The following is a 13,633-nucleotide window of genomic DNA, read 5'->3' on the forward strand; positions in this document are numbered from 1 at the left end:
TGTCAGTAAAGAGTGTGTATGGTTTAAAAAAAAATTGGATAAGTGTAGATATGGAGACGAGGCCACACGAGTGTAAAGCCCAGGCCCTGTAAAACTACAACTAGGTAAATACAACTAGATAAATACACACACACACACACACACGGCCCAGTAGCTCAGTGGTGGTTAGAGCGCTGGCTTCACAAGCTAGAGGACCGGGGTTCGATTCCCCGGCCGGTTGGAGATATTTGGGTGTGTCTCCTTTGACGTGTACCCCCTGTTCACCTAGCAGTGAGTAGGTACGGGATGTAAATCGAGGAGTTGTGACCTTGTTGTCCCGGTGTGTTGTGTGTGCCTGGTCTCAGGCCTATCCGAAGATCGGAAATAATGAGCTCTGAGCTCGTTCTGTAGGGTAACGTCTGGCTGTCTCGTCAGAGACTGCAGCAGATCAAACAGTGAATTACACACACAGCTACTAAGTGGATTTAAAGATTCAAAACAAAATAACATTTCAGAATTTATTTCCATGAAAGTCTCTCATTTCCTCTGAATTTCAAAGGGAAAATGATAAAGCACAAATGACACACATAACAGCATGTTATAAATTTGTAATGGCAATTAAATGTTTAGATGAATCCAATTTGTGATATATTATAGGGAAATTCGATGGAGTTAAACATTCTTTGCTTGAATACATTGACTACACAACACATGTGATCTTGTTAACGTCTTAAAATAGTTCATCTTAGATCAAAAATCTATATGAAAAAATTAAGAAATAGCTGGAGGGTAGCCAACAACCATGTCCTGTCCCATGAGTATATCCATTTCAAGGTTCCCAAACTCTTAGCCACCAGATGAGATTTCCTTTACATGCAGTTACTTTACAAAGTGTCTATTCTTAAATAACTACATCTCACCTCATAGGCTCTAAGAATTTGGGACGATTAGAGGACGGCCACTTCTAGGGTTACCCTTCAACCTCACACTTGAGGACATGCAAGCCTGCCTTTCACAAAGCTCTTGAGTAGATTAAACAATAAAAGTCTACCTACAATAAAAAAAATAATAATAAGTAAATAAATAATCAAATAAATAGTAATAAAACTTCTCTAAGTCTTAAAGATAAATACATGAAGCAGGCTTAGGAAAAGGCAGGGTGGAAAATGGTACAGAAAACTGCAGGCAACAATACAACATACTTTTTATGTAAACCATCAAATATGACATTGAATAAAAAGTATTGGTAATCTTGTACACCATTATAGTACCATAACTTGCGCTCAATTCACTTATGCCCAAATATTGAGACAGAATGATCTCTTACACCAGTTTTGTCCTCATACAATTTGGCTGCCAATCAATACTTGAGCAAAATCACACAACCAGGCGCAAAGGATGACCAATCACAAGCATAACAATAGCAGGGCAGTGGCTGGAGTTCCACTACAGACCCTGCTTGGCTGGTTGCTGTGCTGGTTTTGCCTCTTACCTTCCACATATGGTAGTAGCAACAGCTACAGCAGTTTCAGCAGCAGCAGTAGTGGCAGCAGTGACGACAGGACAGTGTTGAACATGAGAAGACACCAACAGGTTTGGCTTACAGTAACATGCATTATATGCAGCAGTCCAGGACCCAAGCTCTATATCCAGGAAATAAGACTCTGTGCACACAGCAGAGGTCTGATGACAGATTCATTATAATGGAAATCCTGGATCTAAGTTAAGGAGTCCTAAATGTGACCCATGTTATTTGAGTTTACATTTAAACTATTAGGCCAGAATTTTGATCAGTGTTTTGTTTTGATGCATAAAATCAAGATATGTATGGAAGGTGATCAGAGTTGATGTTAACTATCACACATGAAACATTTTCACAGATATTCGGAGATTGAAAAGACTATGTGTAACTTACACTCTAAGTCTTCATGACAAATCAATTTTTTTTTTTTTTTTCATTTTTATATATATTTTTTTATGCTGTCTGAGATTTGCAAAGTATTGACTTGACAGTAAATTTACAAGTGTAAGACCAATAGGAAGTGGTCTGCCTGGTACAGCTTACTTGGCAGTCTAATATACAATACTGAGGCCTGGAGTCAGCTTCAGGGTCTTAATGTCTAGGCCATAAGACACTTAGCAATTAAAGAATACTTTGTATCGAAGTTAATAAATCTGTTTAAAAGCATGATATAAATATATTACACGCCTGTCAAGCTGCAACAACAAGATCACGGCACCAGAGACACACGGGACCTATCACTTAGGAATCTAAAAAGATATCAAACATTCTCTCAAGCTCTTTAAAAGGCTTATCATTACAAATATACAAATTCAAACAAACCACAAATATGACATGGGAACTATTCTTACCATAGAGTCTGATAAAAATCAATGTAAGAAAAGTCAAGAGCAAAGCAAATGACTAGATATACACCGGTCATTTGGCCCGCCTGGCCCTCACTCCCTGTAAGCACCAGGCCACACACGTGCACTTCATCTCTCAGCCACAGGTATGAATCACAAAGCGACTAAGTATAAATATGAAAAGATATGGGTTGGTACACCTCTGAGAATCAACTTTAGTTTAACCCTAAAAGAACTGAGTTTGACATTTCACAGACAGTATGTCTCACATGAATAAGCAATTATAAACTGCATCAAGTAATGGCTTTATAGATGCATTGAAAGAAGCAGAAGATCATGTCCACCTACCTTAATTAAAGGTACTATGGGACTCCCTGTCACAAGTGATGTTCTTTTAAGTTACCAAAATCCAAATACATGAAACCAATTGCTTCAACAGTAATACAGTTTAGGATACAGAGTATTTATCTACAACCTCAAAGTTAATATTTCTTAAGGAGCTCACTTATTAAAAAAAAGGCTTTTGGCAGGATGTACACACACACACACACACACACACACACACACACACACACACACACACACACACACACACACACACTATATGTACGTATATGTGCATATATACATACATACATACAAACACACACACACACACACACACACACACACACACACACACACACACACACACACACATATATATATATATATATATATATATATATATATATATATATATATATATATATATATATATATATATATATATATATTTCATACTTTCAAATGAAACAAAAGCATTTGCATACAAATGTACATTACAATCTCTAAAGTTCATGCATTTGGATTTTAGTGATAGAGTTAACACTTGCTGCATGACTGTTTAAGCTTAAGTTGGTGAGTGACAAAATATGGAGAGACGATGATAATGAAAGTTTCAACACTGACAGTAGAGTCAGTGTTCAGGAGGATAATTTTCCATAGTTGATGGATAGATATCCTAATTGGTACTAACTAATAGAAATGGCTGTGGCTTTGCTGAATTGATTTTTTACCAGGCAAATGTAGGATGCTTAGAAGAAATGTATTTCTACAGCATTTTCAATAACATAGAACTTTCTCTACCTAGCATCTGAGAACTTCATGAGCCATAAATTGTGCACATATCACTGAAGAATTGTCCAACAAAGAGAGTTTGTTAAATCTAAAATTATGCCACACATCAATTAATATAGTTGGTAGCAATGATACAATGGGAACATTCAATCTTCAAAATATAGGCAACCATCAATAATCCAGTGCAATCTGGCATATCAAATGCTAACCTGTACATTCAGTACTAGGGAAAAGGATGACATTTTGCAGAATATTTGGGAGCGGAACACCAACTTGTTCTCCATAATACAGTTCTTCCCATTACTTTTATACCATTTCAGGTCTCGCAGCACTTTGGTTCTTGTATGTTGGATGGCTGTTTTGAGGCCTGAATAATGGTTGGGAGAGTCTGAATATGTTTCAAACCCACAACATTCCACAAAGGCTGAAATACCAGCCTGAACTCTATCATCTCTCTAGGGCAACCAGGATTTCCAATAACACAAAGTTTACTTGGTGCCGAGTGCAAATGGGGAAGAGGGGACCCAGACCGGTGGAAGTGCATGCACTGCCATTTATGATCACGACGCTGCCATACTCGGGTCTCTTCACTTTGCTGTGTGTGGGCTTGGCCATGTCTGTATTGAGGTAAAAGAGGTTCATGTTAAGAATGTTCAATGTACAAACATGTGATTAATAACATACATATATTTAAGAAAAAGATCAACTCACTTGTCCATATACTGGGTAAGGCGTATGTATGCAATGCAGGCTGCATCCTCTCCCAACAAGTGAACATGAGGACTTAAGATCATGGTGTTGACTGTCTTACAGTTCTTCCCAAGAACTGTAAGAGAAAAGAAAGAAAACACATTCTTTATAGTCAAGTAGTAAAATAGAAGGCTATGCATTATATTGTAAGCTCGTTTAAATATTACACTTCTTGGTAGCAATTCTTAATGCTCTATACAATATAGAAGGACTTGTGAGTACTGATTCTTCTGAGCATTTGCCTACATCTAAGAACACCTTTCTGTGGTGCTAAAAATGCAAAGTAATGATGATATTAATGACAACTTTCTTTTTGGAATGAAAGTGCAACAATGAAACGACAGGTCATAAAAGTTCAAATAATGTCTGCAGTGTGTGTTGTGATGTAAATGGAGTGAACGTAGTAAATCTATGAATTGCATATAAGCTATATGCAAAATTCTGATCATAGTATTTACCACCATTACAAATCTATATAAGTGCCATTAATGAAAGTGACAAGTATATATTAGCATGTACTAAGAAGAGAAAGCAAGGAGAAAAATTAAAAGTGGGGTTGGAAGTGAAGGTAGAAAATGATGGGTGAAGCAAAACATTGATACTTAGAAGGGATATGTAGATTGCACTCCATACTGAATGAAGAAAAAAAAAAAAAAAAAAAAAAAAAAACTATTACTTTTTATAAGATTATAGAAGTAACAAAAGAGAGAAGTTGGTCATATATAAAATAGACAGGAAAGGTATAAATAAGATGCTGTAACTGAAAAAAAATCTACTAGGGATAAGAATTAGTTTCTGGAAGGTAAGGAGGAGAGAGGGGCGGGAGAGATGTGAGAAAGAAGAGAGAGGATGGAGTTCTTGTAAGTAGTTAGGCAAAGGTGAAGGTGTGTGGAAAAGGTCACAATTATCTGATCTAATGAATAAAAAGTGTAATAACATCCAGCATGGATATGGAAGCAGGGTGAGAACAAGTGGTCATGCAAAGTGAAATTGGAGAAGAGATGTTGGAGAAAGTGATAGCTCGACTAATATGCAAATAAAAGCTTTAGATAATGATAGAATAACTATGAAAATGTTAAAGAATGAAGGTGGAGTGGTAGTAGATTTGATGCTTTTCATAACTGGACCAGCATAGAGGCAAAGTGGACAAGTGGAGGAAGGCAGTTATTGCCTCTTTATATAGAAATAAAGGTTGCAACAGTTACAGAAATAGTTCTGCTTAGTGTACCACTAAAAGTTAAGAGGAGGATCTTCACTGAGAAACTGATTGGGTTGAAGGTCAATGACAGCACCTTGTCAAATGAGAGAGAGAGAGAGAGAGAGAGAGAGAGAGAGAGAGAGAGAGAGAGAGAGAGAGAGAGAGAGAGAGAGAATATACAAATTGTGAGCATGGAAAGTTAAAGATGAGGATTTCTATTATATTCCTTCTGTGGAAGGAATTCATCAAAGATACAGATAACTTTACAAAGGAATGGATTCAATGAAAAGACTATAATACATATAGTCTTTGGCAAGCTAAAGGACATCATTAAAACATAAATTTTGTTTACTTTGAGGTGCATAGGAATCAATATGTTGCACTGTCATTACCAACAAATGTTTGAATATTTGTTATTTCTCAATAAATCTGGTATTTGAGACTTTTACCTTATCAGCTACAGAAAAAACTTTTGCTATATGGGTGATTTTCATTTCTGGAAAATGTACTTAATGGGAAAGCATTACGACATGATAGTATATAGCATCATTAATTAAATGGGCAGAATGATGAATCTTTCATTGAATATTCTATTGAATATTATGTATAGATATATTGAATACTATGTATTCAATATACCTACTTTTATAGTAAAAAGTAATATATGTTCAAAATAAACATAAACAGCAACAAATATTGTGGTATCAGTCTCAAGTGTTGTAGACACAGCAAGGTTAGAGTGCCAAATATATAACTTTTTTATTTTGTCTTCATTGCTGAGCTTCCTGTAATTAAGCAACTACTCCATCATCAAACTTGACATATTTTGTTCTTTTCAGTGCAAGTTGTAAACGATGGGCAAATATCACACGTGTAGCCTTGTACATGAATATTTTCATGATTATGACTTCTTTTTCAACATTTATATGCATTTCATGAGTTGACTCTGAATTCCTGGTTTCATCAATATTGTCTTTCTTTTTTTATTGTTTTACGATGTGTCTTTTCAAGTTAATTTTTCATTATAGGTGAGCTACTTCTCTGTGAAAAATTAGACATAGTATTCGATGAAGTGTGTGTGTGTGTGTGTATTTACCTAGTTGTATTGTACAGGATTCAAGGGCTCATAGTATCCTGTCTCCATATTTCCATTTATCTAGTTTTTCTTTAAAGTTATGCACACTATGTGCTGTTACAATTCCATTATCCAATGCATTGAATTTTTCCACCGTTCTGTGTGGAAAACTGTATTTTCCAATATCCTTCACACACTGCCTCATCCTGATCTTTTCATGTCCTCTTGTCCTTCTATCTTCTTCCATCAGCAGCACCAGGTCTTCTTTGTCTATCTTTTCGATATCATTTACTATCTTATACATTGTTATTGTGTCTCCGCGTTCTCTTGTATCTTGTAAAGTTGGCAGTCCCATTTCCTTCAGTTGTTCTTCATATGTGAGGTCCTTTAATTCTGGCACCATCTTTGTAGCAATCTTCTGTAACCTTTCCAATTTTTTAAAATCCTTTTTAGAGCTCAGAGACCATAACACTGCTGCATATTTTAGCCTTGAGCGTATCATGCTTGTGATAATTTTTTTCATCATATCTCTATCCATGTAATGAAATGCCACTCTTATATTAGTCAACATCTTATATGATAGACCAAATATCTTGCTTATGTGTTTATCAGGGCTCAGATTTTCTTGTACGATCACTCCAACATCTTTTTCCTCTTTAGTTTTCATTATTTGCTCCTCTCCCATCAAATAGTTCCATACTGGTCTTCTCTTACTCTTTCCTAGTTCCATTATGTGGCATTTCTTGGCATTAAACTCCAATTTCCACTTCTTGCTCCATTCATAGATCTTGTTTAAATCTTCCTGCAACAGCAGACAGTCCTCTCTAGTTTTGATAACTCTTAGCAACTTTGCACCATTAGCGAATAAATTTATATAACTGTTTATCCCAATGTGAATGTTGTTTACATAAACTTGAAACATAATGGGGGCTAACACTTACCCTTTTTTTTTTTCTATTTTTTATTTTTTTTATTTATACCATGTTGGCTTTTTTTCACGGGAATTTATGGGCTAAAGGGGATACTTTTTTGGGTACCCCCTATCTCAAAGCCCACCCGCTAGGAAACCCTTGCCCCGAGTGAGGAAGGCCAACCTACACTCGGACCGTGGACAGGATTCGAACCCGTGTGCTTGGAGACCCCTCGGATCCCAAAGCACGCATGGTTCCACTGTACCACGGCAGCCCTTGTGGCACTCTGCTAGTTACTTTACCCCAAGATGAGTATATATCTCTGATAACAGTTCTCATTTCTCTATCCTTCAAATAATCTTTTGTCCATTCGTGCAAGGTTCCATGCAGTCCTATGTACTCTGGTTTCCAAAGAAGTCTTCCGTGCAGGACTTTATCAAAAGCCTTTTTAATGTCCAGGTATACTGTGTCTACCCATCCATCTCTGTTTTCAAGTCCTGCAATAACTCTCGAGTAGAAGCTTAATAAGTTTGATACACATGACCACCCTGTCCTGAACCCAAATTGTGTGTGTGTGTGTGTGTGTGTTCACTGTTTGATCTGCTGCAGTCTCTGACGAGACAGCCAGACGTTACCCTACAGAACGAGCTCAGAGCTCATTATTTCCGATCTTGGGATAGGCCTGAGACCAGGCACACACCACACACCGGGACAACAAGGTCACAACTCCTCGATTTACATCCCGTACCTACTCACTGCTAGGTGAACAGGGGCTACACGTCAAAGGAGACACACCCAAATATCTCCACCCGGGGGAATCGAACCCGTCCTCTGGCTTGTGAAGCCAGCGCCTAACCACTGAGCTACCGGTGTGTGTGTGTGTGTGTGTGTGTGTGTGTGTGTGTGTGTGTGTGTGTGTGTGTGTGTGTGTGTGTGTGTATTTACCTGGGCTTTATGCTCACCTGGCCCCATCTCCATATCTACACTTATCCAATTTTTCTTTAAAACTATGCACACTCGTTGCTGACACCACTTCACTCAAACTGTTCCAAGTCCCAACACATCTCTGCGGGAAACTATATTTTTTAAAATCTCTCAGACATCTTTCCTTCCTCAGCTTTTAACTATGTGATCTTGTGCTTCAAACGTCATATTCTTCTCTCAGGATGAGTTTCTCATTATCCACTTGGTTCATTCCGTTGATCAATTTATAAACCTGTATCAGATCTCCTCTCTCAAGGGTTGGTAGATCCATAGCCTTTAGTCTCTCCTCATATGTCATCCCTTCAAATTCTGGAACCATTCTTGTAGCCATTTTTTGTAGTCTCCAACTTCCTTATGTGTTTCTTTTTATGGGGGTCCACACTACTCCTGCATATTCCAATCTGGATCTTATTATAGTACTTATCAATTTCTTTATAATTTCTTTGTCCATGTAGTGAAATGCTAATCCAATATTCCTTAGCAAATTATATGTCTCTCTGAAAATTCTATCAATATGGCTTATTGGTTCATTGTTATCTTCCATTGTCACTCCCAAGTCCTTTTCCTTTTTTACTTTCTCCAGTTCTACTCCATCTCCCATCTTATAGATTCCCACTGGTCGTCTTTCACTCTTTCCCATTTCCATGACATGGCTTTTGTCCACATTGAATTCCATCTCCCACTTTTTACTCCATTCCCAGATCTTATTTAGGTCTTCCTGCAGTATTTCACAATCCTCTTTTTGCTTTATAACTCTGAACAGTTTCGCATCATCCGCAAACAGATTTATGAAGCTGTTCATTTCTCCAGGCATGTCGTTTATGTATATGAGAAAAAGTATTGGTGCCAATACTGACCCCTGTGGCACTCCGCTTCATACTGCTCTCCAGTTGGACTTCATATTTTTAACTACCGTCCTTATTTCTCTCCCCCTCAAATAATTTTCCATCCATCTCAATGTGCTTTCTTTTAAGCCACCCTTCTCCTCTAACTTCCACAGTAATCTTGCATGTGGCACTTTATCAAACGCTTTTTTAAATCCAAATAAATACAGTCAACCCATCCCTCTCTCTCTTGTACTCTCAACTATTCTAGAGTAGAAATTCAGTAAATTTGTTACACACGACTGCCCTTTTCTAAAACCAAATTGGCTATTTGATAATAATTTGTTGTCTTCAAGGAACTCAATCCATTGTTTCTTTATAACTCTTTCACACATCTTGCACATTACACTAGTTAGTGATACCAGTCTGTAATTTAAAGATTCTTCCTTCCTTCCGCTCTTATATATGGGAACCACCTCAGCTCTTTTCCATTCTACTGGTACTGTTCCATTTTCTATTGAGCATTTTATGATGTTGTATATAGGACTTGCTAGTTCTTCCCTACATTCTTTCAGTATTCTGCCTGAGACTTCATCCGGTCCCATTGCCTTCTCTTCATCCAATTCCTTCATTAACTCTTTTATTTCAAGCTTGGTTACTTTAATCTCTTTCATATAGATTGTCTCTCATTTACTCTGTGGCCTTTCAAATTTGGATTCCTTAGTAAAGACCTCCTGGAATTTACTATTTAATAGTTCTGCCATACTTTTTGGGTCTTCCATTATCCCGTTCTTTCCTTTTAACCTTTCTATTGTTTGTCTTTGTCTTATTTTTCCATTTATGAATCTGTAGAACAATTTTGGTTGCTCCTTACATTTTTCGACAAAGTCCTTTTCATGGTTCCTTTCCTCTTCCTTCCTCACCTTCACATATTCATTTCTTGCTGCCTTGAAGTTTTCCTTATTTACTGGATTTCTATTTCTCCACCTTTTCCATGCTTCATCTCTTTTCTCTTTTGCCCTGGCACACCTTGCATTAAACCAATCTTTCTTTCCTTCTTCTTTAGGTCTATATTTCGGGATGTATTCCCTGACTCCTGTTTTGTATATTTCCAAAAAAAGTTATATTTCTCTTGCATCCTCTCTGAGTTTTCCCTCTCCCAGTTAATGTATTTGAAATATTTCTTTAGATTCTCAATATCAGCCTTTCTGTAATTTAATCGGTCTCCTTTGTAGGACTCTTTTCTATCTTCCTTTCCCTCTTCTAATATTACATGGTCACTTATATCTTATATCATCATTCATTTGTATACCCCTTGTAAAAACCAGGTCCAATCTCGCCGGCTCGTCTGTGTGTGTGTGCGTGTGTATTTACCTAGTTGTAGTTTTACAGGGCCTGGGCTTTATGCTCGTGTGGCCCCGTCTCGTGTGTGTGTGTGTGTGCGTGTGTGTATTTACCTATTTGTGTATTACAGGGCCTGAGCTAAGCTCTCTGTGACCTGTCTCCTTGTCCATTCCTGTCATATCTCTCTTTCATCTGATTGACACACACCACGTCAACGACATCACTGCTCAGTTTATTCCACTTATCAATGCTACGATGCGGGGAAACTGTATTTTCTCACGTCATTTAGACAGATGTCCTTTATTAGCTTTTTTCCATGTCCTCGGAGATGATTACTTGTGGTCACCTTTATCAACTCTCTGTCCAGTATGTCAATCTTGTTCTCCAATTTATACATAGATATCATGTCTCCTCTTGTTATTCTCTCTTCTAATGTGGTCAGCCCCAGCTTCCTCAGTCTTTCCTCATAGTCTAACTCCCTGAGTCCTGGTACCATCCTTGTTGCCAGCCTCTGTACCCTTTCCACCTTCTTCACATTTTTCTTCATATGCGGTGACCAGACACATGCTGCATATTCTAACGGGTCTTATTAAGGTACATAATATCTTCTTCATCATTCCTTCATCTAGGTAGTGGAATGCAAGGCCAATATTTTGAAGCATGTTGTATGTTTTCCAAAAAATCTTGTTAATGTGTTTCTCCAGTGACAAGGTGTTTTGCACGGTTACTCCTAAGTCTTTCTCCTCATTGGTCTCTTTAATTTTTTCATCACCCAGCCTGTAATCCCTGTTTGGTCTGTATCTACTTCTTCCCATTTTCATAACATGGGTCTTGTTTATATTAAATTCCATCTGCCACTCCTTACTCCACTCATATACAGGCAAGCCCCGTTTAACGAAGGTTCACACAACGAAATTTTGCTACAACAAAGGTTTCATTTTACTACCATCTGCTCGTTTAAAGAACACCAAACTCGCTTTCACGAAGTTTTATCCAGGTAATTTTTTTCCAAATTTGAAAGCCTCACCATATCACGCAAGATGACAGGCTTTTGAATACACCAGGAGCTGTTGGTACTAAGGACTGCCTCATGAAAAATCCTGTGACACCTATAGAATAAAGATCAAGATCAAGATCAAGCCTCTCGTGGACAACAAGCGCAACACTCACTCCCCAGTCAAAACGTAACAGCGTCAGCAGCGGCTTGTCTTCCCTAGCTCAACTTACAACCAAAACGCCCTGCAATTGGCCTAGTGTTCGTAAGAAGACCAGGAAGTCTCTTACTCTCCAAGTGAAGCTAGATATTATTCACAGACATGAGAGAGGCCAGAAAACTATAGCAGTGCTGGCCACCATCTTGACTCCATATTATACTGTCTCTATTTTCAAGTCAGCAGACTCTATTAAGAAGGCTGGTGAGACCGTATCTTCCTTGCAAGCTAAAAGAACCACCTGAACTCGTGACTCTACAATGGATGAAATGGAAAGCCTTGTGGAAATGTGGTACATAAGTTTTGCATGCAGTACAATGATGCACACTTTGTTTACATTGCACAGGTTGCCGGTTAGTGTCTTTCCCGTTTCACTCTTCCTTCCTTCATAAAGTTAAGATCATCAACATTATAAAGTTATGTACATAAATACTTTAGTGTACATTATAATGACTTAAATTAAACTACCTAAATGTTTAACTTCATAATTTTTACTTTCATTAAACATTTTACTGTACTCTCACTTTGCTTACGCTCAATGGAAGTTCAAATCAGGGGTTAAACTTGTTATAATCGGTTCGCTTAACGAAGTGTTTTTTTTTAGGAACGTAACCCCTTCGTTAAACAGGGATTGCCTGTATTTTATCAAGATCTTCCTGTAACTTGTTACAATCTTCCACATTCTTTACTCTCCTCATAATTTTAGTATCGTCCGCAAACATGTTCATGTAACTGTCAATTCCTACTGGCATATCATTAACATAAATCAAAAACATGATGGGACCCAGCACTGACCCTTGTGGAACTCCACTGGTTACCTTCTTCCACTCGGACTTCCTTCCTCTCACCACTGTTCTCATTTCTCTTCCCATTAAGTAATTTTCCATCCATTTTGCTAGTTTATCATTTACTCCTCCAATCATCTTTAGTTTCCACATCAGTCTATTGTGTGGTACTTTATCAAAGGCCTTTCTCAAGTCCAGGTAAATAGCATCCACCCATCCCTCTCTATGTTGTAGTATGTCAGTCACTCTTGAATAAAAACATAATAAATTGGATATGCACGATCTTCCTTCTCTGAAACCAAACTGTCTTTCACTCAGAATGTTTTCACTTTCTAGATACTCACTCCACTTAGCTTTAATTACTTCTTCACATACCTTGCACAATATACTAGTCAACGATACTGGTCTATAATTTAGCGGTTCCATTCTACTACCATTCTTATATATAGGCACAATGTCAGCTCTTTTCCACTCTTTCGGGACTAATCCTGTTCGTATGGAGATTTCCACAATATCAAATATGGGGTTCAACAACTGATCCTTACATTCATTTAGCAACCTCCCAGATATGCCATCAGGCCCCATTGATTTATTAATATCCAGATTGCTTATAATTTTCCTTACATCTTCTTTAGTAACCATGATGTCCTGCATTTGCTTTATTTCCGTAGGCCTTCCTCCCATAAAATGCTCCTCCTTTGTAAACACTTTGCAAAAGTTGTCGTTCAAAATTTCAGCTATATCTCCAGCATCTTCATATACTTCTTCCCTGTTTTTTACCTTTTCTATTGCCTCCCTTTTATTTAGTTTTCCATTTATGAATTTGTAAAACATTTTGGGTCACTATCACAGTTTTCCACCACCCTCTGTTCATATTCCTTCTGTGCTGTTCTCCTTACTTCAACATATCTATTCCTTGCTGTTTTGTAGACTTCTCTTGATAATACATCACTGTTTTTCTTAAGTTTCTTCCATGCCTTTTCTTTGTTCTTTTTTGCTTCTTCACAATTTCTATTAAACCACTGTTTATTATTTAAAGTCCTCTTTCTGTGATATGGCACAAATTTTTTCACAGCAGAGTTATAC

The 13,633-nt window shown here is 37.5% G+C and overlaps 1 protein-coding gene across 35 annotated transcripts in view; it reads right to left on the reverse strand.

Annotated features, from left to right (window-relative positions):
- Positions 1-483: 483 nt before the first annotated feature.
- Positions 484-13,633, reverse strand: part of LOC123499829 (calcium/calmodulin-dependent protein kinase type II delta chain-like) — a 253,152-nt gene continuing 240,002 nt past the window's right edge. For all 35 annotated transcript variants that reach the window (XM_045248330.1, XM_045248336.1, XM_045248344.1 and 32 more), the window contains 2 exons: positions 4,177-4,291; positions 484-4,082 (listed from right to left, as the gene is read on the reverse strand). In XM_045248330.1, the coding sequence (XP_045104265.1) occupies positions 3,782-4,082; positions 4,177-4,291 (416 nt within the window). In that variant the 3' untranslated portion in view covers positions 484-3,781. The remainder of the gene's footprint in view (positions 4,083-4,176; positions 4,292-13,633) is intronic.

This window comes from Portunus trituberculatus, chromosome 50, assembly GCF_017591435.1.
Source record: "Portunus trituberculatus isolate SZX2019 chromosome 50, ASM1759143v1, whole genome shotgun sequence".
NCBI lineage: Eukaryota > Metazoa > Arthropoda > Malacostraca > Decapoda > Portunidae > Portunus > Portunus trituberculatus.